Source organism: Sarcophilus harrisii, chromosome 2, assembly GCF_902635505.1.
Source record: "Sarcophilus harrisii chromosome 2, mSarHar1.11, whole genome shotgun sequence".
Lineage (NCBI taxonomy): Eukaryota > Metazoa > Chordata > Mammalia > Dasyuromorphia > Dasyuridae > Sarcophilus > Sarcophilus harrisii.
The window spans coordinates 580,398,556-580,426,052 of record NC_045427.1 but is presented as its reverse complement, the minus strand read 5'-3'; the positions used below and the strand labels follow the sequence as shown (position 1 = coordinate 580,426,052).

Below are 27,497 nucleotides of genomic sequence, written 5' to 3'. Positions count from 1 at the left end.
CTTGCTAAAATATTAAAATGTTTGAGATCAAACCACAAGCAAAATGGATCTTTCCAAATGTTTGGTTACTTTTTAATACCAAAATGTTTAGCTTTTAAACCTCTCAGAGCCTATACTGAAGCTTCTAGTTGTGAGAAAGAAATGAAAAACCACAGAATGCCATGAAAGATCATAGATTAAATAGTCAAAGTGTTTAGAGGAAATGTTAACTACTATAAGATAAAGGAAATGCACCCAAAAAAAAAAAATCTAGTTACTGTTAAGTTCAAATGCACAGATTTCTGTTTAAAATTGACAACAGGAAAAAAAAGAATGAGCTGGAATACCAAAATAAGCTATATATATATGTATGTTCCTACTACAATTCATCAAAATTATAGTTTTTAAATCCCTTCATTTTCACATTCAGCTAAAAATACAAATCCTCCTAAATGTCACTAAATGCTGATGAAGTCATAAATCTTAGCAAAATTCTGGAATGGATTATTAAATAAATGAAAGCAATGTTCACTATGGATTTCTTAAGAAAAATTATGCTAAATTAATTTATACTGACACATTAAAGGAATTATATATACTGCTATTAGCAGTGTATAACTGTTTTCAGCAAGCTACCTAACAAAGCTTCTCATGATACATGGACAAGAAACAAAAATGTTGCTTAGACAGAAATACAGCTCTTAGCCAACTGAAAAGCTATGCCCAAAGAATGTCAATTATTATATCAATTTATCAATTATATCAATCAAACCCAAAAGGAAAATCTTTAATGTTATATTTATAGGGACTCTATGCTTAATGTGTCCCTTTCAGTATTTTTATCAATAACTTGGATGAAGAAAGAAGGTATATTTACTAAACCCTCAAACAACAAAATACTGAAGAGGATAAACTTACTGAAAGCAGGAACTATTGTCTTTTTTTTCCCACATCCTCAACCTTGTACATGATAAGTATTTTAAAAACATTAACGACAGCATATGAACTAAACTAATTAAAGAGTAGACCTATAAACTGAAACACAATTTAACATGGACAAATTTATATATTTGGATTCAAGAAGTCAAAAACACAAACATGATTGGGGTGCCTGACTTAACAGAAGTTCGCATAAAAAAAATAAAGATTTTGGCTAACTGCAATAGGAGCAAAAGATGACATGGCTGCCTGCAAATACACTATACAGAGTGTATAGAAATAAAGAGTTCAGAATAAGGAAACTACAACTGACTGTACTTCTATATCAATCTAAAGCCATATGGCATATTACACATTTAAGTTCTAGACACCAAATGTTAAGGAGGACATTGGGAACAAAAAGAATATCAGCCAGAGTCAGGAAGACCTGGGGATCAATGCTGTAAGAAGCTGAAGTAATTGGGGTTATTTAGTCCATAAAACAAAAGCCTTAGTTTTCCAATATTTGAAAAGTCCATATATTGAAAAAGACTATCCTTACTCTTTGTAGTGCCTCAGCACAGAACAACGAATGACAATAGGAAGCTAACTAGTAAGAGTAGTAATAATCAAAATCATCTGTAAACTGGAACGTGCTGACTCCTGAGGCAATTAAAATTCTTATTGCTGGAAGGGTCCTAATGAGGACAGATGACTGTCAGGGAAGATATTTAAAGGACTACTATATTAGATCAGACAATCTTTAGGAATCTGTGAAAAGATTTCCTTTAGTGTGTTTATTTGTTGACACTTTTTCTGAAGGAATAATAATAGAAGAAAAATAGAAGTACAAATAGTAGAAGAAAAGACACTTTTTAAAAAGACACTCTAAAGACCCGAGTTGTTTCAGTTTACTAGTCTATCACTACCCAGGAAGGTAACATTCAACATATCTCTAAATTTCCATATCCCTGAAGTAATAAATAAGGAGGTTGAAGTAGTATCTCTTCCAACTCTAAAATTCCATGACTGCTAGTGTTTAACTTGCAAATTAATATTACAAAATTTACCTGAATGATTTGAATGTTACTAAAATTTAACCTTTAAGTGATTCTATGTGCTTCAAATTTGGACCTGAAGAGTTGAAAAAAAATTTTTTTTTTTTCAATATATACCTTCTTTCTTCCTTTATTGGAGAAGTGCGAGTAAGAGGTATGGAATATTGCATACATTATTGGACAGGATTAATGTGCTGATTTTTCTTGCTAAATTTATACACACACACACACCCCCATTACTTTTTAAGTCTTTGTCAAAAGGAATATGAGAAATGAATATCTGAAGAAAAAAAAAAGGCACAAATAGAAATATTTTTAATATCAAGGGAACTATTATAATTAAGATATAAATCTCGTGAGAACATAAAAAAGCAATCACATAAGTATTATGATATAAATAATTGGCTTGTGAATAGATCGCAACAGATTTTTAAAGCCACTGTAAATTTTAGACCATGCTTAAAAAAGAAATCTAAAAGACAAAAGTCGTAAATAATTATCCTTGCATTTAAACATCCTGATTCAGAAACAAAATATCAATGCAAAGAGAAACCCAATGAAAGCAAAAAACTTGCTCAGTAGAGCAAGGTGGACAAAGCATTTGCTAACAGGATTAGGAAGATGTGAATTGGAATCCTACCTCAGGTACTTACTAGCTATATGACAAATCTCAACCTCAATTTTCCCACCTTTAAGATTAAGATAGTAAGAGCACTTACCTCACAGAAGTTTTGTGAAAATCAAATGAAATATATTGAAGTGCTTTGCAAACCTTAAGGTACCATATAAAAGTTAGCTATTATTTGTCATTGCTATGGTATCTGGGAAGACATTAATACTTCAGAGACCTATTATTTCAGCAGAGAAAGTGCCCCATGCACTGTTACAGATCACAACCCTTTTAATAACTTATAGGTGTATCTTTCATGAATTTCTATATCCAAAACTTTCATGATTCGTGAGCCACGTTGGTAAAGAAATTCTCTGAACTGCCCCAAGCCAGGCCTGAGATGACAAAATACAGTTTGTTCCAAGACCCAAAACAAATGTGTCTGCAGTTTGGGATGAACGACCAGAGCCTGGAGCCCCTTGGCACAGTCTTCCAGAATCCAGGGTCACAATCATGTCAAATGATGCATCACTGTATGGTTATGTGGCAGTAGGAAGAATTAATGGATATAACATTAGTCTAAGGGTTTTAATGTTTATCTTCCAAATTGCTTTAAAAGAATTTTTTTTTTCAAACTTTACAAACCTGTGGATTATCCATGTACCAGACCAGACTATCTTCTCTGGTATCCAGGATGAAGTACCTCCGCAGAAATTTCCCACTATTCTCATTTTCTTCAATGTCTAGAAAACCACAAATTCGATTCTGACGATCCACATAAGGCATTTCTGAGCTTGAACATTACACTGGGGGAAAAAAAAAATAAGTTTCTTTTAAGAAAGGTCAGAAATAAAACTATTTAAGTTTTTCCTCAATAGATTCGGAAACTGTCACAAAAACTATGAAGTTCAATCTATATGAAGCTATCAGAACTCTAACATTTGAGGTATGGCAATACCTTCAATTCTGTGAATTGCATTTTCTGTGAATGACTTGATTGTTCAAACCTCCTCACCCATGAGAAGGGAGGAAAAATTTTTCCTGAAACAGGAAACTAAATGATTTAGAAGCTTCTTTTCCAAGGTAACCAACAGAGACTTAAAGAAGTCATCCATACAGAATGTTGTTATATTAACCCATATTTACATTACAGACAGAATTATCTAGGCATATGAGAGAGGCAATGTGGCAGCTGAGATAGAAAGTAGGCTGTGGGGTCACAAAGATCCAAGTTCAAGTGCCTTTTTTTGACATATCCTCAATAGATGGCATGTAGTAGACATTTAAATGTTTATCAACTATGTGGCCTTGTGACCTTCAAGAAGTCTTAGTGCCCCTGTGGCCACTCCATAAGACTATCTATTGAAGAATAGTTTTGAACCGCCACACATGGTGTGATTGAAGAGTTTCTCTCTGCCACTAAATATTTTTATGAACTTGAACAAGACCCAATCTTTCTTATGCTAAACTTCTTCCTCTATATCTCAGATCTATTTTCTACACTGAATCCTATGATGCTATGATTCATGCAATATCCTAAATATTATTGTGCTTGAGTAATGTTTATAAAATTAAGACATATAAAAATGCTAGAGGAGAGAAAGGACATTAAACGAAGACATAGAACCTAGGCTCTATGACTGAACAAAATACTTAAGCTTCCAGTTCCTCAGTTCACTCACCTCAGTTCATTCACACAAGAATGTGTTGCTGAACAGGAACCAATCTGCATTGACCAAGGAAGTTTTCTATGAAATTACAAATTTTTTCCCCAAATTTTTTAAAGTATTTGAAAATTCTAAGTGAATATATAAAAACAAAGATAGCATTTAATCTTCTATTCAAAATCAAAAATTCAAAATAACCCAAAAATGTAGTCAACAAATTTGCCATAAACCAGATGACATATAAAGAGATGATTCCAAGAGAATCAGGGAAGCAAATTTTTTTTTTTTTAGCCCTAATCCAATTAGCCTGTCTATCTAATTATTTTGACTTTCAATAAAAGTCACTAAGTCTAGAAGAAATAGTTTTCCAACATCATGAAACCACCTGCAGAGGTATGCTTGCCAATTGGAAATTGCGAAAAAAGTCTTTTTTGAAGTGAATTATATAATATTTTGTGGATCAAAGTGAATGAAAACTATATTTGACATCACAAAATGCTTTGAATGGCCCTCAAGAATTATTCTATTAGAATGCAAGCTCTATATAGTTAAAAAAATTTTTTTCTCTATATTCTAGAACAAATTATAGATGCTTTAACATTAATACTTTATGAGATGAAGTCTGTGGCAAGTCTATGGGGAGACTGCAAAGTTGTAAGGAACTATAACAGAAGACTGATGATCAGTTCTGAGGGCAAGGAAGAAATCTTTATGCTAGACAAAATTAAAACAATTTAAAAACCCAAACTTGTGAGCAGTATTTGTCCTAACACTATTTCTCTTGGCCCCTTCTAAATGGAATCCTATGGAGTCTGGTATTCCAAAGCCATGCTGTAAAACACTCAAGGCACTTTTGGGATAATTTACCTACTGGGAAAAGTTTCTATTCTAAAATTTAACTATCAAACATTTATTATAAAATTAAATTACACACAATCTCTAACGCACTAGCATAAGACAATAGTATAACAATACTACAACTACTACAAAACTTTCACAGTAGAACACCACAGCCACACTGACTGGGCCAAGTCAAGGCAATCAGCATTTATTAAGCAGGTGCTACGCCAGACACAATGTAAAACACTGGGAAGATACAAAGAAAGGCAAAAGACAGTTCCTTTACCCCCCCCAAAAAAAAAAAATCATGTAAACTATGAACAAACAGGTTGGACAAAAATAAAAGTAGATACACAGGATAAACTGGGGGGAGGTACCTCACAGGAGAGGTACCTTGAAAAGGTCTGGCAAAGTCTTCTCATAGAAAAAGGCCTTGAAAGGAGTCAGGGAAGCCTGGAGATGAAAGACGGAAACAGAGATGAGGAAAGAGAATTCCACACACAGGTGACAGGCACAGAAAAGGCAGAGCTGGGGTGTGCAGGGCTCTGCACAAGCAACAGCCAGGATGCAGCTGTGAGTGGAGCCCCCAAAAAGGGGAGGCCAGTGTCAGAAGACTGAAAAGGGAGGAAGAGGTAGGAGGAGAAGAGGGGTTATACAAGTAAAATTAACAGGACATAACAAGAGAATGAATGAGACAGAAAGGAAAGTGTCAAAGCCAATATCAGGAGGATGGTGATACCCTGGAGAGTAATAAGAAAGAGAGGAAGAGGGGAGGAGAAAGCAGGGAGGACAATTTCAATGTTGGACATGTTAAATGCAGGATACCTGTGTGGTTCGTAGATACTTGGGGTGACAACGTGTGAAGAAGAAAGGACTGAGTCTTGGGGGGGCCCTCTTTTGTTAGGGAGCAGGACCTGGTGGAGATCCAACAGGTGAGAGGAAAGAGGAGGATCCAACCTATTGAAGGAGAATGGGGATGGGGTTGGGTCCCAGAAGCCTGATGAGATTACCCACAGTGTCCAAGGCTACAGCAAAGCCAAGAAAGATAAGGACTGAGAAAAAGCCAAGAGATGTGGCGAGTAAGCGCTAACTGGAGAGAGCAGTTTCAGTTGGCTGAAGAGGTACAAAGTAAAGAGTGAGAAGTAGCGGAACTGATTGTAAACAACCTCCCTAAGGAATTTTGTCACAGAAGGAAGAGAAATCTGGGGATAGACTGAACAAGCAAAGGTTTTTGAGAATGGAGGCAACATTGGCAAGTTTGTAAACAGTAGGGAAGCAGCCAGTAGAGAGATGCCAGCACTAATTCATATTGTCTTATCTCAAATAGATTCTCAAGGCAGCAAAATTATCATTTTTCTTCACTTCTTGATTCTACTGGACTCGCAGAGCAGCTGTTGTCTCCAGATCATCTATAACAGTCTCTTCCTCCTCCCTCTTAGCAGAGGACCTTACCTTATACTTCCCTGAAAAACAATCAGGCCCTCCACCCCAAGCAACCTCTCTTCTCCTCAACTGCATCCTTAAATCAACATCAGCACTGTAATCCAATTCCTCTCTTCTATTTAGATAAAGGAGTATTCTATCTTCTTGTCAATACCACCCACTTTCCTTCAGGGAATGCCACTTTAATCATCATTTCTCTCCTTATGTAATCACCATTTTCTCATCCCCTGGCTCCTTTCCAGGCTACTTATAAATATGATCAATTCTCCCTCAAACTTGAAGTCTTCACTTGACGCTATCATCCCATCAACCGCTATCTTTTCCTTCACAGTCAAATAGAAAGAGCTGAATATACTCAGTACTTCCACTTTTTCATCTCCTACTCATTCCCCAATCCCATAATCTGGATTCTGCCACACCACTCCAGTGAAACTGCTCTTTCCAAGGTCAAAGGCCTTTTCTCTTTTCTTAACCCTGCTTTACCACAGTTCTCTTGCTACCCTACCCATCAGCTCCATCTTTTGTAGTCTTCACTTGAAGAGTCACAAGATCTTGGATAGTGAACTGAAACAGATGTCAAAGGGCCTCTAGTCAACTCTCCTAATTTTGAAGCTGTTCATCAGCTTCACATCCTCAGGGCACTGTCCTGGGCCCTCTCCTCTTTTTCTCTAAACTTTCTCTCCTAGAGATGTCATCAGTCCCTCTTAATATAGATGGCTCCCAAATCTTCATGTCCAACACTCATCTTCCTCTTGGGCTGTCATTCCATATGTTCCACTGGCTATCCCATAGCTATCTCAAACTCAACATGGCTAAAACTAAACTTATCCCCATAGAGCTATTCCCTTCTTACCACCTTCCCTACTTCTGCCCTTCTATCCCTACAATCACCCTTCTTCCAGTCAACCAGGTTCAAAATCTAGAAGCATCATCAACTTTTCCTTTTCAGTCACTATCACCATGTTACCAGGCTTTATCAATTCTTCCTCTGCAACAGCTGTAGCAGGAGTGTGATAGATGAAATTAGATGGAGACAGCAAAGGTTTATGGAGTGTGAATGGAGAAAAAGTACATTCAGAAGATGTTATGAAGTTAGAACACGAGTCCATTATTAGTCCAGACAACTAATGTTTAATGTTTTAGTGCGGCAAGTTACATATTCTTTCTACAAAAAAAAAAAAAAAAAGTAATTCATTGAAAAAAGTCTTATTTAAAAAAGTAAAGTTCTTTCATGAAGGATTATGCTGTTATTTCTTACTCTCATCAAAACTGCTACCTTTTAAAAATGATAAAGGTTGGAGAAGATGTGGGAAGACTGGGACACTAATGCATCATTAGTGAAGTTGTGAACTGAGGTAGTCATCCTGGAGAGCAATTTGGAACTGTGCCTAAAGGACAATCAAACTGTGCATATCCTTTAATCTACCAATACCACTACTAGGTCTATATCCTAAAGAGATTTTTTTAAAGGGGGAGAGGAGCTTAAAAAAACAAAAAACACCTCTTTGTACCAAAATAATTATAATAGTTTTTTTGTGGTATCAAAGAATTGGAAATGGAGGCAACGACCGTCAACTGTAGAATGAATGGAAAGTTGTAGTACATAATTACAATAGAATATTATTACTATGTTATAAGAAATGACGAGCAGGCTGATGTCAAAAAAAAAAAAAAAAAAAGTAGAAAACCTTATATGAACCAATACAAATAAGTTAGCAGGACCAGAAGAACACTGCTCTCCTATAACTGCAATATCCTACAAAGATCAAGTATGAATGACTTAACTATTCTTAGCAACACAATGATCCAAAATAATTGCAAAGGACTCATGAAAAATGCTATCCACTTCCAGAGAAAGTACTGGAGTCTGAATACAGATCAAAGGATACTACTTTTCTTTTTTTTCATGTTTTTTTTTCCTTTTGAGTTCTTCTTTCACAACATGACTAATATGGAAATGTGTTTTACATAACTGTACGTAAGCAACCTATATAAAAGTGCTTACCATCTTAGGGAAAAGAGAGGTGAGGAAGAGATGGAGAAAGTTTGGAACTGAATGAAAAAAAGAATGTTTAAAATTATCTTTACATGTAATTAGAAAAAAAAAAAAAATATATATATATATATATATATATTTTTAAACATTTGTCTTTCTTGGTAGATTTTACTTATCACTTCAAAAATGATACCAGAGTAGAAATTAGATAACCAAAGGTGGGGGGGGAGGGGGGGGTTTGGGTTTTTTTTTTTAAAGAATTATTTGTAAAGTAAGAAAAAATATGGCTTAAATGAATTGTTCATTTGCAAAAAGTGAATGAACTTTAGGTTCTACTTGAAAATTTATTTGACTGCTAAGAGACCTTTCTTGGCATATTCCCTAGTTGTCACCTATAAATCAACTATAATTGTTGGATGTGATCCTAATATGTAAAATTTCATTTCATCTTTTATAACTTATTCTAAGTCCCAACTGCTTCCTAAGAATATATTCAAATGAAATCAATATTTTCCAGTGTTTAAAAATTAGATGATCAATTTTCAAATAAACTTATTAGGAGGGTCATTGAAGCACTTTTTTAAATACAAAGTTAAGAAGAAAAGGCCAAAAAGAATTCACATTCAACCATAACATCTTTGAACTTATTCTGAACTTATTCACTATCTTAAAAGAAAAACTGAATAAAAAAGAGAATCATACTTTCATGCAGACTCCTCTTATTTTCGACTCTATGTACATCAAAATGTTAATTTTATTTGGTGTTTCAGTCAGAATTTTTTTTTAAGTTCTTAAAGAAAAAAGAAAAATAAACTAACAGGCCTTGCAAATTAGACCTCAAAAATAAAAAGTAAATAATCTCTACATTCTTTTTCAACTCTAAAGTTCTATGATTCAATGCCTATTAAAATATTTTACCTGTCTACCTCTTCACCAACTGAAAGTAACTGAAGTAATATAAATATTAAGTACATAAAATCTGTATTTGCTATTTCTCTAACCTATTTTTATTAAAAGACACAAATAGCCATTTATGTAAGCCTTAAAAACAGTAGATCAACAAATATTTGCTAAACACATAAATTTTGAATAAATACAAAACTATAAGTTAAGAATAAATTTTGGCCCCATCTTCCCATTTGTTTTTTTAAACCCAGGTAGTAAAAATTACAGTTTGTAGTCTCAACTTCTGGCCAAATAGTGTTCATGAACTTAAGCAGACCACAACTCCTACATATCTATTCCAGCTAAAACCTGAAATCTGCACCAGACAAAATAATGAAATCATTATTTACAAAATAAAAAAATCATTAAAATTTAAAATAAATAACAAAATAAATAAAACAATAATAAAAATAAATCACTAAATCATTTTTTAAAATATGCAACTATAGCGACTTCTATCCCCAAACTACAGCGTATCCAACAGAAACCAGTGAGCATAAGAAAGGAGGATACCAGGCCAAGCAAACAAGCTCAGCTTCCCAATGAGATCAGCAGCTGGTAAGAGATCTGTGGACTGACTAGGGGTCTCTCTGCCCAGAAGCAGCAAAGCCACTGCCTCTGCCAATCCCAGGTTGGGGACCTCAGATGCTCTGAGAGGAGAAGTAGCCATAGTAGGGAGCACGGCTGCAGCAGCACTTACAGGAGTTCTCAAGGCCCCAACTCCTCTGTCTTGAGATACCACAGAGATCTTTCAGAACTCTGAAACTCAAAAGATCCAACCTCAGGAGGTAGAGGTCAGTGAGGGAGCCCAAGGGATCTAGGATGAAATGAAATAGGGCCAACCACTCTGTCCAAAAGCATGGTCATGAAAAACAGGTCAAAGAAGGAGAATATGTAAATCACTGGACTTTCTGAAAACCATGTTTTTTTTTTGTTTTTTTTTTAATAGACACTGTATTTCAAGAAATTATAAACAAAAAATACCTTGATCTCTAAGAACTAAGTGAGGAAAGAATCCATGCATCACATCCCTTTAAAAAAAAAAAAAAATATACAAAAGGAAAAAAAAGTCCCAAACCTCTGACTGGTCATATCCAATCTGTATTACAGAGATGAATGACTTTCTTAAGCTCTCTGGCATAAACTCCCCTCTCTCTTCTAACTTCAGCAGCCTCAGTTCAGGTCTGGATCATTACATACCACACTAATGCATAACCTTTTCACTGATTCCCCCTCCCTCAAGTCTCCCCACACTCCAATCCATCCAGCTATCAAACAGATCTTCCTTAATCACCTTCCTACTCAAAAAACTTCAGTGGCTCCCTATTAGTTTCAAGATCAAATATAAAAACCTGCTTTCTTCTAAAGTTCTTTACAAAATGGCCCCCTCCTCCCTCTCTACCTTTTCCTATCTGTCTCCTGAGAATCTTCTGCAATCCAAGCGCATCGGCCCTCTGCTGCTTCCACACAGGGTGCACCTCCTCCTGCCAGCGATTTTCACTTGCCATCAGTCTATCCCGCATTGATCTGGCCTATCCAAGCTGTCTGCATGCTGGCTATCCCCCCTTCTACTCTGAGCTCCATGATAACAGGGACCGATTTTTGCCTTTCTTTGTATCCTTTTGAGCTTAACCCAGTGCTTCCTACAAAGTAGGTACTTAACAAATACTTGTTGACTGACTGACCAGGAATGTCTCAATCAAAAAATTTCAGTTACTCAACAAGCATTTATTAGATACCTTCACAGTACACTGCTAATCACCTGAGCTCCCATGTCAAAGAAAAAAATACAAAAAGCCTCTAAAAAGAAGTTCTAATACCAAGAAATCTGTCAGGATCAACCAGTCAATAAGCATTTATTAAGCACCTACTAAGGGCCAGAAGTGGTGCTAAGGACTGGGAATAGAAAGAAAGGCAGAAGATAATGAGGGCTCACAATCTAATGAATGAAAGGATCTGGAAGCTTCTACCGTAAAAGAACCTCTTGAAAATACAGTATTTCAAATAAGATAGTTTATAACCAATAATTTACCCTAAAAAGTTAAATATAATCCTGGGAAGAGGGGGAAGTTAGCTTTTAATGAAACAGAGGAATTACAAATATTTCTGATAAAAAGACCATCATGGGGTAGAAATACTAAAACAGAAGCAGACAAGTCAGGAGAAAATTAAAAAGGTACATTTATTTTTGCGCAATTAGAAGGAGCTAGATGATGGTTTGGTGCTTATATATGAATAGAGGAAGAAGAAAAAAAGTTTCACTACAGAATCTGAATGTCTTCAAAGAATACAAAGGGAGTGAATTGTTTAAAAAAAAAAAATTAAAGGGGAGAAAAAAAAAGTTCTTGGGGGTGAACTTTATTCTGAGGACTTTAAGAAGGGAAGGAGAAAGAAGGCTAAGAAGAATGCAGTCTTATAAAAAGGTGGAAGAATGGGATGGAACACCTTGGTCTCTTAAATGTGAAGGCCCTGGGAAGTAGTGCTCAGATGAAGCTCATTCTTAACTGATATAGACAAAGGAAGATTTAACACAGACACACTCACACACTCAATTTATCATCAAACTGGGTAAGAAAGTTAATAATCACAAACTTCTTGATCTTGAAGAAGAAATTTAAAAGAGGGATAAAAGAAAAGCAAAAAATTAGAATCAGAGAGGTGCCCAACAATTGGGAAATATGTCCATGAATTAGAATGACAACTGTCAAGCAAGCCACATACACACACACACACACACACACACACACACACACACACAATAAAAATCTTTAGTACCAATCACATCTCCAGGGGGACCTACCAATTGGCAGAAAAGATGTTTCTATCTTTTCTAAGATGCTATCTTTTTCTAAGATGCTAAGATATATTTGGGAGGGGGGGAGGGCACGGCCACTGTGAGGATTCATTTTGCTTGACTATATTGAGTTGTTAAAAGGTTTATCAGTTTTTAAAATTTTCTGTTTTTAATGGACACAGAAAGAGAGAAGACACATTTACTAACTATATGGAAGGCACGATACTAAGCCTGGAAATACAAATTAAAAACAAGACCTTGGTCTTAAGAACTTATATTCTAACATTTGATAATTTTAATGTAAACTTCACATAAAGAGCAAGAGGCTAAAACAGAGTTGGCGCTCAGTCTCCCAACTCCAAATCCAACAATCTTGTCATTGAAACATGAGGTTTTCCCTTGATTTTCAACTTAAAGCACAATTCTTATTTCGTATAACCTTTAACTAGAATTCATCATTTTTCAATTTTTTCATCAACTATGGTGGTCCAGCTCCATCTACATTCAACAGTCAAAATTTTACCACAATGTAAAAAATAATTACTGTCCCTTTTTTTCAAAAAGTTCCCAACCTCCAAAGAGTTTACATTACAAAAATACAGCTACTTTACTACAGAATGTCAAGATTCACGTCCCTCTGTTCAGTTTTAAAGTCTACTCAAATCAAACAAGAGAAAGCAGATTCCAAAAAGGACAAAAGAAAAAAGCAAATTACCCTAAATCCTCTCCCTACAGACAATTAAACAAGTAAGAAAATTACTATTATTCAGTTTAGTGATTGTAACGGTCATGAGCAAAACAAACATGTCTTTTATATGTTCTGCATAACACAAGAATAGTTTTTCTGTCAAAGGCATTTTCAATTTCCAAGTCCTAAGGAACCAAAATCTTTGGACCTCCTAAGTAATTTACTCATTCTTTTTCTTTTCTCTACATAAAATCACAAAGTTTTAATGATTTTCACTTTATCCTTCTCCAATTCTTCCTGCCTCTAAAACTGCCTACCAGCCTAGTCACCATCTGGATTACTGCAATGATGGGTGTTCCTGCTGCTGCTCTCCCCTACACCCTGTTGGAGAGTATTGCCTGTTTAGCTTCCTAAACAAAGCCTTCCACTTTAGGCTTAAGAAATGTTAGAGGTAGAAGGAACCATAGAGACCTTGTCCAACAACCAAGCTTCAAGGAGGAAACTGAAGCCTAAAGAGAGAAAGAAATTGTTTAAGCAATATAACATAGCAAATTGAGGGCAGCTGTCGTTCTCCTGTCCAAGATAATACAGCAGCTATGTACACAGAATCAAGTCCAAATCCTTGTCAGTGGCATTTATGTTGCTCCACAAAGTGGAGCCCCCCCCCCAATTATCTAAGCAATCGAGTTTCCCTTTACCCAAACAATACAGATTCAGTATGGCCAATCCCTGTAGAATCCCATATTAAAGATATAGTATGATAGAATAGGGAAAGCAAAAAACTGTGATTGGGATGCTTGGGGATGAGACTGCCATGTGCCAGCTATAAATTACCCAAAATCGATTTAGTTCTTTGGGTCTGCTGGCCCATGTGAGAAATGTGAGGCCTACATGATCTAAAAGATTCCTGTTTCCTCCCTCTCCTCAAAAAGAAAATGCCTTTCTCTCCTCCCAGGTAACCCGATATGTGTTTGGAGTATGGGTACATATATGTATACATGTGTCACACATGTTGTCTCCTCTATTTGAATATAAATTCCTTAAAGAAAGAAACCGTTTAGATTCTGTCTTAGCACTTAGTACAATGAAAACTAAAGAGCTTTTATTGTTTACTTAAAATAGGTTCAAATGGCTTTGTTATCAGTCACTACCATTCTACAGGGGAAAAAACAATGTGAGACTAGAATCTGGTCTATTTCTCCACTTTAAATGTTGTCCCCTTCTCCTTACTTCCATTTTGCCCAAGAAATTAAACTCATCCTTTAATGACCCAGCTCAAACCACCTCTCTCTTATGAATGTCACTTTGGATCTTTACTCTCTACTGCCTCTATGTTCCTCCTTGTAATACAATTATGTATTCATCCTTCCCCAATAAGTTCATTGAGGGCAAAAAGTTTATCTTGTATTTCTATCCATCAAAACAACAAGCACAACAGTGCCTTACAGGTGTCTAAATATTTAACTCAATTCAAAAATTTGATTTGGTTACTAACATTGTTTTAGTTCCAAGATCAACTCTTACATTCCCAAGTCAAAAAGTCATCTTCTTTTTCTATAAACAAACATGTTGGCCAATCTAGCAACTTGCTTAAGTGTTCTATGGAAATAATTATAAACATTTTTCTATCAGAAGAAAAAAAGTCTCATGAAATCCAACATCTTTCTTTTCAAAGAAAAACAATTAATAGTAATTTAGAGTCTTAATTTTATAATAAAGGTGAAATCATCTCTTCTACTTTTCACAGCCAAACTACTGTCTTCTATACTATCTCCACTCTCACCTCACATTCACTTATCAATACCTTGCAATGTTCACACCATAAACCTAGGGAATTTAATATTTTGGGGTTTGTTTGTTTTGCCATCTTTCATTTTTCTCAGTTTCTCATGGCTCCTATAAATTTAACCATAATCTCTATGCAGAGGATTCTCAAATCTACTCATCTCTCCAACTTATCCCCATAGGTATTTCAAACTAAACTTATCTTCAGTGGCTTCTTATTGCCTTTAGGATAAAATACAAATCTCCAAGTTTAGCAATGAAAGACCTTCACAATCTAGCTTAATCTTTTAAGACATACTTTGTCCCCTACTGTTATAGGCCAGAACGATGAACTTGCAACAAAGACCTAAGTCAGTGGAATTGATGAGACAATGGTTATCTAGTTTAGCATGATTCAGTATGACTGATTTAATCTTACAACAAATAATGGTTTCCTAGTGATACAATGATTGATTTGTACTCGGTGTGGAGCATATAAGCAAGGATTGAGAGCCACAGAAGAGAAGCTTTCAATTATGGAATATTACTGTTCTGTAAGAAATGACCAACAGGATAATTTCAGAAAGGCCTGGAGAGACTTACACGAACTGATGCTGAGTGAAATGAGCAGGACCAGGAGATTATATACTTCAACAACAATACTATATGATTATCAATTCTGATGGACATGGCCCTCTTCAACAATGAGATGAACCAAATCAGTTCCAATAGAGCAGTAATGAATTGAACCAGCTACACCCAGTGAAAGAAATCTGGGAAATGACTATGAACCACTACATAGAATTCCCAATCCCTCCAATTTTGTCCACCGGCATTTTTGATTTCCTTCACAGGCTAATTGTTCACTATTTCAAAGTCCAATTCTTTCTGTACAGCAAAATAACTGGACATGTATACTAATATCATATTTAATTTATACTTCAACATGTTTAACATGTATTGGTCAACTGGTCATCTGGGGGAGGGGGGGAAGAAGGAGAAAAATTGGAACAAAAGATTTGGCAACTGTCAATGCTGTAAAATTGCCCATGCATATAACTTGTAAATAAAAAGCTATAATTAAAAGAGAGAGAGAGAGAGAGAGAGAGAGAGAGAGGGATGAGAGAGAGAGGGGAGAGAGAGGAAGGGAGAGAGAGAGGAAGGGAGAGAGAGAGGAAGGGAGAGAGAGAGGAAGGGAGAGGAGCACAGAGGAGGAGAGAGAGAGGAGGAGAGAGAAAGGAGGAGAGAGGAGGAGACAGGAGAGAGAAAAGCTTTCAGAGGGCAGAGAAGACAGGCAGGAGCTCAAGCTCTCAGAACCAAGAACAGACATTCATTTGATCTTCAGTCAGGCCACTGGTGGCAAGCTCTCCTCCTGCACTTCCCCACTGAGACCAGTCTGAAAGGCTCTCCAGAAAGCTGTCCAGCCCCAGTAAGGAGATAATAAAGAATCTGGATTATAAGAAAGCTAACCAGGCCCCAGGAAAAGAGACAAGACTTTGAAAGAGATAATAAAGGATTTGGACTTTAACACTTGGCTGTTCTTGTGGTGATTATTCTGACTGAAAAGAGGGCTGCTCCAGAGACCCCCAGAAAATTGAACCAGAGAACACTACACCCCCTACCACTTTACATTTCGCCCAAACTGGACTACATGCTCTTTGACACATGTTCTTTTGCTACACCATGCTAGATCATCAAGAAAATTTAGGGAGTACCCATTCTGTATTCAGCTCTCTAAGGAATAGAGAGAGATGGAAGACATAATAGACCTGAAAGAGAACCTATTAAGTAATCATAACAAGCTCCTCTAACTTTGATAACTGGATACCCCGAATGAAAGTCACAATTACAACCACCAAAAAATGGAAAGGGACTGGCCTCAGAAGATTAGTGAGTTTTCCCCTTAAAGCAAACACAAACACAATATATCCAAAACAGATTTTTTTTCACCCCCTAATTCCCCTATTCCTGTCAAGGGCAACAATTCATAATCACTCAAATTTACAATCTGGAATGAATTTCAAAACCACTCACCTTCTCACTTGCCATGCACTGCCAACTCCTGGCTATCCTACCTCCACATCTCTTCGCCACTCCTATCTCCTGACCTACTTTAGTTTAAGTCTGTATCATCTCTGATAGACATTATTTCTCCTCTCTTCACACAGCTGCCAAAGTGGTATTCCTGAAATGCAGCCATGACAACTCTCTCATGCTCAAGAAGATCCATGCTTGTGTCTCTATGGGCCTATATCCCAAAGAGATCATAAAAGAGGGAAAAGGACCCACATGGGCAAAAAATCTTTGTAGCAGCTCATTTTGTAGTGGCAAGAAACTGGAAACTGAGTGGATGCCCATCAGTTGGAGAATGGCTGAATAAATTGTGGTATATGAATGTAATGGAATATTACTGTTCTATAAGAAATGATTAGCAAGATGATTTCTGAAAGGTCTGGAGAGTTTACGTGAACTGATGCCAAGTGAAACGAACAGAACCAGAAGATCATTATACAAGGCAACAAGAACATTATATGATGATCAATTCTGATGGGCGTGGCTCTTACTGTTGAGAGGTTTCAAGGCAATTCCAACAGACCTGTGATGGAAAGAGTCATCCTCATCCAGAGAACAATCTATAGAAACTGAACATGGATCACAGCATAGTATTTTCACCTTTTTGTTGTTTGCTTGTTTGTTTTTTCTCTTTTTTCCCTCTTTTGATCTGATTTTTCTTGTGCAACATGACAAATATGGAAATATGTTCAGAACAATTGCACATGTTTAACCTATATTGGATTGCTTGCTGTCTATGAGAGAGGATAGGAAGGAGAGAAGGAAAAAAATTTGGAACACAAGGTTTTGCAAAGGCAAATATTAAAAATTATCTTTGCATGTATCTAAAAAAACAAAAATCTATTAAAAAAAAAAAAAAAGTAGTTCCATACTTGGCCCACTGCTCCTGGGATCAAATGACTTTCTGGATTTATTACACACTACTTCTCCTTACTCTGGGCACTTTTCATCTCTTACATTCATGCCTTGCATAAACTGCTCCCCATGATTGGAAGTTAAGTCTTTAAGGCTTAGTTTGAGTTCTATCTTCCAAAAGACGCCTTTTCAGACAGTCTCCTACCTTAAATCATTTTGATATTTATTTTGTATGGACTTTGTCCTTATATTCTACCTGGGCAAGTGGCACATCCATATAAATTGCTTTAAAGGCAGGTATTATTTTGTTTTGTCTTTGTATTCCCCATCTCCGAAGCCCAGTCCCTCACATATAGTAGATAATTTAATAAATAACTGTTGAATGATGACAATTCTTCAAAGGTTTATTGTCTAAGTACAGACTGTTCTAAGTAGCTTCTAAGGATCTTTCCATCTCAACTTCTGTAAAGGATGAAAAGAGGAAAATAAGATGTGAAAGTTAATGTGAAAGAAAGGCTCTGAAGAAAATGAATGAGCTGGGAGCAATGAAAAGCAGAGAAAAGGGAGAACTCAACTTGTGTACATTTCTCAGAAAGGAAAAAAGGAGATGACTTTTGAGTTACACAGCCTACAGCACAGCCCAACATATCAAGTCTATGGCCTAGGACAATTTACTTCTTCACTGTGGAGCAGTATACACGAGAAAAGAAAAGGAAATTTGTAAACCCATTCTTCCATTCTGACATTCAGAACTATGCTCTGGACATAGTGGATTCATAAATCATGTCTGGGGACTTGAAATGGAAATGTACCTGTATCATTTGACTTATTTCTATTTATAATGAATACAGAAAATGCTGAATCAAAGAGCTGAAAGATACTTCAAAAATGGCATCTAATCCCAGTCTATGTAAAAATATTTTCTAAAAGTGAAGAAAAATAATGCATCAAGGCAGCCCCATTCCATTTTTGTAAAGTATACTTTTTCCTTACAAGATATAGGGGAAATTTGCCTTTCTAAATGACTTCTATCCATTTTTCTTAATTCTAGCCATGAAGACCCAAAAAAACACAACTCAGCCTTTTTCTATATGACAATCTTTCAACTTGGCTAAACAACCACAAATTCTTTCAATCAATAATATACTTTAAGATGGGTTTGAGTCCCCTCATCAAATTTCAGTGTTACAAAACTTTGAACATCTAAGAGTAAAGAGTTTCTAACAGAAAACAATAAAGCAGTCACATTCTGACGGCAGAATTTCGCAGAAGCTTCTATGGCTTAAAATACAATTGTTCTTCTACTGAAAAGGCCAATTACAAAATCCTTCAGAAGACAGTTCATATCAAACTGCATCCCCAAACAGAGTATGCAACACAGTGAACTCTTAAATAGTAACATCCATTTAAAATATAGGAGGAAAAAAACAAGAATGAATGGCTCCCAGAGTGCAAAAGCATTGGGACCTTATATGGTGAAGTCACAAGGCAAATAATGAATTACATTATAAAAAGGAAAAAAACTGTTTTATACATTTTTATTATATAAAGAGCTGGTTCTTTATCCAATCTTTGCCACTTTGCTCTGAATAATCAGTTACTGTTTGGTCACATCTGATTCTTTAGTGAGCCCATTTGGGGTTTTCTTGGCAAACATTGGAGAGGTTTACCATTTCCTTCTCTAGCTCATTTTCAGATGAGCTGAAGCAAAGAGGATTAAGTGAAATGCCCAGGGTCACACAGCTAGTCAATATCTAAAGCCACATCTGAACTAGGTCTTCTTGACTTGTCTCTAAAATCAGGGTTCTAACCATTGTACCTAGCTGAATAATTTGAATAATAATTGAATAATGTAATCAATAACAAATGAGGTGTATATAAACATGTATTTATAAAAGAAGTCTACACACAAACACTTCAACTCTAAATTAAAATACAGTGTTGCCCAAAGTTTCACATATCAAAGTAAGTCACTGGGTATTAAATAGTACACACAAGCATGGCTGTAAGGTTTGGAAGCCACTCATTGTCACCCAGCTCTTGGGCCATCCAAGCAGATCATGAACAGTCAGTCCTTAATAAAGAAAATCTTGCCAGAGGAAGCAAACCCTAAACCAGCCAACAAGAGATTCTTTTCTGAAGAAGCAGAGTTAAATATATCTATTCAGTTAAAAATCTACTCAGTCAAGAAGTTTAATCACTATTTTGCTTTTTTTTTCTAAAGCTCTTATTGAGGAGTAATCATAAACTAATCCTGATTGATAATGTTCAATTAAGAAATAAAAGACCATTAAGACCTAAATTACAGGGCCTAGATTCAAATCTTGGTTTTCAAAAGGCCTGTGACCTTGAGCAAGGAAAATCTTAAGCACTTTGGGCCTCAGTTTTCCTAGACTTTAAAACAATAGGGTTGGCTAAAATAATCTCCAAGATCCTCTCCCTTCTCAACATCTATGATGAGATCCCATGATTCTAAATGCCATTCAAGTTACCATACAAGTATTATCTGGAGTTCTTTCACCTAAATTTGATTTAACTAAACAATGAAATCTGAAAACAAAAAAAAAATGAAAAAAACAGATGAAGACTGCACAGAAATAGCTTGCCCATCCAAAGTTTGTAAGTGAGAACCTCATCTATACAGACTACAGTTCAGAGAGAGGAATTAATCAAAAAAGGATTCTAAGCAGCAAAAAATGAATGTCACAAAGCCCTTGTGTTTAAGTCCGTGTGTTTTAAACTCTTAGATGATATCTCAGAGAGTTAGTTATTTGCAGCTTTGAAAACAACTAGAGCTTGGCAGTCAGCATGTATTAGACAAGGTAGTAGAGAGTTTTAAATCCCACAACTTAGAGACACTAGTTGTGTGTGACCATATGCAAGATACAAACTCCCTGAGCTCTGGTTTCTTGTAAAATGGAAATGAAAATATGCTTAAACCTACTATTCTGATTCACAGGATTGTTGTGAGGAAGCCCTTTTGCAAACCACAAAGCATAACATAAATGTAAGTTATTGTTACTGGTTTTCAGTTTCTATGTCTACCATAGATTAAAAGTAGCCAGAGAGAGAAATATACATACTATTATGAGGTATCGAGAGAATTGGAAGAGAAAAGGAGACTATTCTAAAAATGTAATTCCCCAAATGACAGTATTCTAGAGCCATTAAGACAGGGAGCAAAAGGTTCTCTTAGATTCCAATAAGCCCTAAGCATATCACTAGATATAGAGGAGTATAATAATTGTGATCCATTATAATGACCTTGAAACACTAAAATACTGTTGTGATGAATTAAATACTAATTTCACTTTAAAAGATTCAATGAATTCACAATAGCTTTTTTTAAACCAACATGTATTTTCTCAAAACAGACTAATAATATAACTATCATATGGGGAGCCATCAATTTTTTTTTTTTGAGATTAAAAGCAGACCTTATATTTGATAAAGAAGCTTTTAAAATCAAAGCAACCTTGAACTAAACAAAAGATTTCCTAAAGTGCCTGTTTGCAAAAGAATAATATACTTATATTTCCTTCTAGAAGTTAAACACCCATACATTCTATATCACACAGCAACTTTAAGAGAGGAAAGAATACTTTGGGTTAAGGCAGTTTTAAAAAAAAGTTTCCTTCCTCTCATTAGAGTAAGAGATTCCTGTTGGTTCTAACTAACCCCAGCCGGAAGGCCTTATTTTTCAAAGAAAATATCCCATTCATATTTTTATGTTTCTAAAAATAATTTAGTAGCACATACATGTCAAGCTTCTAAGTCTACTAATTCCCTGAAAAACAATATTTCCACAATCCCAAACATTAATTTCATATTCAATTTCATGTACTTTTAAAGATTATGTAATTACAACTAGAAGAAAGAAAAAACCTAACATACATCTAAATACAAATAAGATGGAACAATTACTTATTTTATGTAGGAGGCAGAGCTCAGTAAAAATAAACTGGAAAATTCAAAATATAATTTAATATTAGGCTTACCAACAATTACATATTCAAATGTATGAATTTATTTCCTTGGAAAAACTGCACTAAGATTGAAAATCCCAAATGTTGCAGTTGGTACTACACAATAGGGTACCACAGTGACTAACATTTGAATAATTGCTATACTCTAAACACTACTTTTCTTCCTCATTTTCAAATGAGAGTCGAGACAACAAGTATAGGGATTTATTTTGTTCCAAACAATGCGTTTCAATGTCAAAATCTCTCCCATTAAGCTAATAATTAAACCAATACATTATCATAATTTGTAATGCCATTCAGTATCACAAAGTATCACAATGTCAAAACAACTGTGGAATTCTCAGTATGTGACTACTTGTCAAATACATAATATAGTACTTTTAAAGAGACAGAGAAAGAGCTGCTCTTAAACTGGAGAATATTTATGACTGTTAATAGCATTTTTAAATGTTTTAAATTTAGGTTTTTTCCCTAAGAATTTTCAGTGGTCTATGACCGATTTACAATTTACAATGTTCACAAGTAGAACTTGATGCATAGTTATCTTTACAAAAAAACTATAACATCCTTAAGCACTTCTAAAAAAAGTCCTTCCGGATTATGAGCTCATGGGAGTTTCCTAACAATTGTATTGCTATCCTGTTTTACTGTCTTTCTTATTCTGGTTGATAAACTATTGCATACAGGAAAAAAAACCAACTCATATACAACTAACCTGCTTTAATTTTGCATACCCTCTCCAATGTTCATATCCCAGTGGCACTGAAAATGGACTAATCTATTACTTTTTTTCTAAAGTAGCAATGAAAATACTAATTAACAGAAGTGAGCAAAATTAATATAAGTTTAAATAATTTGGAATCTTCAATAACAATTTTGCAAAATGTATTTTATGTGTATATGTATACACATTCATTTCAATATATTAAGGCACAACTTGGGACATACACAGCCTACCATATTACTGGCTAATGGAAATATTGGGGGGTGGGGGGAGAAAGGGAGGAGATACAGCATTATAAATGAAGTAAACATTTATAATGCAAAATTTTGCCATATTTTAAAATTGAAATTTATTAGTTTCATTCTCTGTACTTGTATTCCCAGCATACAACTCAGTGCTTGGCACATGGTACTTAGGTGTTTAATAAATGCTAGCTAATTAACAGTATTCCACAACTGTAATACACTAGAAATAATTAAGCAAGTTAGGAAGTAAAGAAGAATTCTAACTATATTTGGAGAAACTGTCGAATGCAAGTCATATTTACTATCAATGCATGAGCTTTGATCAAGTATGGAAAGAAATATTTAAAGTTCAATATTCTTTAAGATGTCCTTTTGCAAAGATACTTAGTTTGAGATGGTATTAAAAATGAAAAGATAACATTTTGCAAATTAATTTTTTTCCTAATCATGTCATTTTTATTTAAAGTTTGTGAAGAATTTAATAAAAATAAAATCATGCAAGGATGTGTATCTAAATGTAAAGCAAGAATCTTGGGGAAGTCAAGTAGTCAACACTTCCCTCACATTTATAGAAATGGTAACTTAAGATCATTAGGCTGAATGATTAGCCAAAAGTTACATCTAGGTTTTTTAAGTGTCACAACTAGGTTTTTTAAGTGTCACAACTAAGATTAAGTCCAGCTTAGGTTTTCTGACCTCAAACCTACCACTCTTTCTATTGAATCAAATAAAATGCATCTGACCGACTAGTTTTAAGGTTTGAGACAATTGTACAAATGACACAATATGTCACATATTCCAAATACTGGACACCTATAAAAGCTTTTATGACCAAAAAAAAAAAAAATCCCCATTCCTAAATTTTATTTCATTAAACCACTGCAGAAAGACACCTTGTTAATCTGGATAAAGATAAATGGAGAGGAAAGAAACATGAGATGTATAAACAAGCACAGTAAACTTCCAAGAGAGCAAAAATAAGTAAGGGAGAAAAAAGATCAAAAAAGGCTAACAATTTTCCTTCCTTATATCTTCTTCCACCATGTGCTCAAAAATTGACTGCTCATTATTCAATCAACAACTAATATTACTTACACATATATAATATATGGTACAGATATTTGGTCTTGCAACAAAAAAATAAAAAGGTCACTTTCACTGTATGCCTTTTCTGTCTTGATTCACCCAAGCTGATCAAGAGATAGCTTTAAAAATCCACAAACCACTCACTGAAGATGATTCTAGCTCATCTCAACTAGGTGGAAAAAAGCTTTGAATTTGAATCATTCTATTTCTAGCACCTGGGGAGAGCCCAGTCTTGGGCAAATCACATAACTTTTCTGGATCTCAATTTCTTCATCTGTAAAATGGATAGGAACTAAATTGGGATTACCTATAAAATGGAAATGGCATGGGCCTCAAATATGAGTTCACCTACAAGTTTGATGCCCTAAAAATTAAAAAAAATGTGTGTTTTTTTTTAAATTAGCTGTATTGTTACCTATGCACTCAAAGATAGATTTTGCTCCACCACAATACAGCTTCTAGTAGAATTCATATAGCTAGGCAATCTTACATGAATGAAGTAAGAGGATCAAAAACTCATTTAACTTCAAGTAGAATTCATATATCTATTGAACCCTCTGTCAATGAAGTAGGAAGGGAAAATAAGAAGCAGTTTCAGATCAGCATTCATACCCCCTTGGAACTCTGTCAATAAAGTAAGAGAAGGGGGAAGCTTAACACAACTTCCAGCAGAATTCACATACCTAGAATTTGAAATCCTCTAATAAAAACAACGGGGAAAAAAAAAAAAAAAAAAAAAAAACCTAAGCTTTCAACACAATTCATATACCTAGGAATTCTGTCAATGAAGTAGGGGGGTAAAAAGCATAAACAGCTTAAAGTAGAAGAATTCTTACACCTAGGGAATCCTCAGTCAATGTGCTAGGAAGGGAAGAGGGAAGCATAACAGCTTCCATCACTGTTCATACACCTAGGAACTCAGTAAATGAAGTGGGAGGGAAAACATAAGCTATGAGGGGGAAAAGGGGAAGGAGAAGCAGCTTCTATCAGCAATCATACACCTCTGTTAATGACGTGGGGGGGGGGGGGGAACCTTAACTTCCAGCAAAGTCCTACACCTATGAAAGGGGGCAAAGGAGCAGGCAAGCAGCAATCATACATCTAGGAATCCTCAGATAATAAAGGGGGAGTGAGGAGGGACTTAATACAGCTTCCATATATCTAGGTAATCCTGTCAATGAAGAATTTAAAAAAGGCTTAACATAGCTTCTAGCAAATCCATACACCTAAAGAACCCTCTATCAATGAAATAGGTTGGGGTTGGGGAAGGCTTAACACAAGTTTCCAGCAGAAATGTATACACCTGGAGAACCTTCTGTCAATGAAGTGGGGGGGGGGGGGGGGGTTTAACATAAAGCTTCCAGCAAATTCATAATATCTAAAGGACCTTCTGTCAATGAAGTGAGGGGGAAGAGGGTGGAGGTAAGGCTTCCAGCAGAAATTTACACACCTGGAGAACCCTCTGTCAATGAAGTAGGAAAAAAAGGTTTAACATAAAGCTTCCAGCAAATTCATGCACCTAGAGAATCCTCCGTCATGGAAGTAAAGGGGCAAAAAGGCTTAACACAGGCTTCCAGCAGAAATCCACACACCTGGAGAACTCTGCCAGTGAAGTAGAAAATACCCCAGGCAGGCAATACTTGGCAGCACTTCCCCGATGGAAGAACAAAACCCACTGCTGGCCAGCTTTGCAGCCCGTCTCAGTTCTACCCTGAAAAAATCGCTTTCCCTCCCGGGCTCCCGTGCCCGGCTCCGGTCTGCGAGAAGGCAGCTAAGGGAGGTGATGTCAGAATACTAAGCGTACCAGGAGTAAGGGCGGCCGCCGGTGGGCTCGCCGGCCCCGGGCCGGACCAGCTCCGGCTGCCCCGGCTTCCCCATTCGCCCTGCGCGGGGGTCCTCGGAACTTAGGCGCCCCAAGCCGAGCCCAGCGGCCGAGCCGCAGCCGCAAGTTCACGGAGCCCCGGCTGCGCCCCCTCCCCCAGTCCCCAAAGACGACCGCCGCTGCAAAGTTTGAGATTTGTTTTTGGGAGAAAAGGAGTTTTTCCCCGAGCGCGGAGAGGGATGGAGGGATGGAGGGATGGAGGGAGGATCCGGGGGACCGGCCGGGAGCGCGCCGGGAGACGGAGGCTCCGCCCGGGTGGCCCCGCCCGCGACCTTCCCCCCACTCCCCCGGGCCCCGGCGCGTCCCGGGCAGGGCCCGCCCCTCGCCTCCGTGAGGGGGGGAAGGGGAGGGCAGCGCGGCGGCCGCCCCCCGCCCCCACCTCGGAACTTACCAGGGGTCCCGGGCCCGTTCTCCAACAGGGGCACGCTCCGGCTCGGCTCGGCTCGGCTCGGCGGCTCTCCTCTCGCCGGCGTCCCGCGGGCTCTCTTCTTGTAGCCTCCGGCCCCTCTCGCCCCAGCCCCGCCCCTCCGCAAGGATCCCCCCGCTGTCTCCTCCTCCGAAAACTTTATTAGATCCCTCCGCACGCACGGGAGCATCCGTTCCGCTCCGAGTCCCCCCGCCCCTCCCGCCGGAGTCCCACAGGCACAGAGCAGGAGCGGCGTCGGCGGCGGACCGAACCCGAAGACTGCGCAGGCGCGCCGGCTCTCTTCTTCGCCTCCCTACTTCAGACAGCGGCTGAGATTCCAAAGCCGGTTCCTCCCTCCGAGCCTCTTTCTCCCGTCCCAAGGAGAACTACACGTCCCGGCGTGCCACGCGGCGCCGAGGCCGCGGCTGTGAAAAGGCCGAGGGAATACGTTGCCTGTTCGCAGGTCGGAGTCCGCTCTGGAGGGGGTGTTACCCCTCCCACTCGTCAGGAAGGAGAGCCTCGCTGAACCCTGCCTGGCCTGCCGGGATTTGTAGTTCTGCTAGAAAAGAGAAGGCTGGGGATTCCCGGCTGAAACACGTCTGTCATCACGATTGGAGCTTTGCGTGCTAGCCAGCCTGGAGCTGGGAGAAGAAACCCGAGGTTGGAGCAGATTGGAGTGAGCCTTGGAAATAAGCTTCTTTATGCGTTAATTCTTCCCGAAAGGCTCTAGCTCCACGTAGTCCCCTGAAAATGGAAATTCCCTAAAACTGAACCCACTTCCATTTCCATCCCTTCCCTCCCCCCCAAGCCATGTACACAGACCCTCAGAGAAATATTAGTGATGCGTGATATAAAAGAGAGCAATAAAGGAAGGCTCTGAAGAAAAGCTCATGAGATTTGGAGCTGGAAAAGACGTTAGGAAATTACAGCTCTAAAAAAGGGGATTAACTTTGCCCAGAGAAGTTTTTTCCCAATTTTCTTAATATTCGTGACTTCCCTCAGAGAGAACTTCCAATGAGTCCATAATTATTTGGCATGTTGTCAAGTTTATTATTATTGTATATGTAATATTATTATTATTATACTGCGCATTTCTGCCCTCCTTGAGGGCAGAGCATTTTTTTTTTTTTTTTTTTTTTTTTTTTTGCCTTTCTCTGAATCTCCAGCCCCTTATGGCACAATGGCTGGCATATGGTCTATATTTAATATAAAGACTTGTTGCCAACTTGACTTAAGACAAGTAGTACGCAGCCCGGTCATCTGACATGAAATCCAACATTTCCCCCCTACACGGTGGATATTATGATCCCAACTAATTTAGAGCTGTTAATCAAAATGAAAGTTCCTTTAGAAACACACACCAAGAAAAGTAGAGTCTAAGTTTTTAGCTTGGTGTTGAACAGATTCATTTAGTCAACAGTAAATCTGCTCATGTAATCTTAGGCTCTATTAATAAAAAAAAAAAAAAAAATGCAATGTCCAGAACAAGGCAAGTAAGAGTTCCACTATATTCTGCGGTAGATCATATCTGGAAATAC

General features: G+C 37.1%; 1 protein-coding gene across 3 annotated transcripts in view; it reads right to left on the bottom strand.

Moving 5' to 3' along the window:
• The window catches only part of PLEKHA1 (pleckstrin homology domain containing A1), an 81,046-nt gene extending 54,762 nt beyond the window's left edge, over positions 1–26,284 (bottom strand). For 2 of the 3 annotated variants that reach the window (XM_031955989.1, XM_031955990.1), the window contains exons 1-2: positions 25,945–26,283; positions 3,211–3,371 (exon numbers count right to left, since the gene is read on the bottom strand). In XM_031955989.1, the coding sequence (XP_031811849.1) occupies positions 3,211–3,351 (141 nt within the window). In that variant the 5' untranslated portion in view covers positions 3,352–3,371; positions 25,945–26,283. Of the gene's footprint in view, positions 1–3,210; positions 3,372–25,944 lie in introns of all 3 variants that reach the window. The other variant, XM_031955991.1, reaches the window with a different exon arrangement.
• Positions 26,285–27,497: the final 1,213 nt, after the last annotated feature.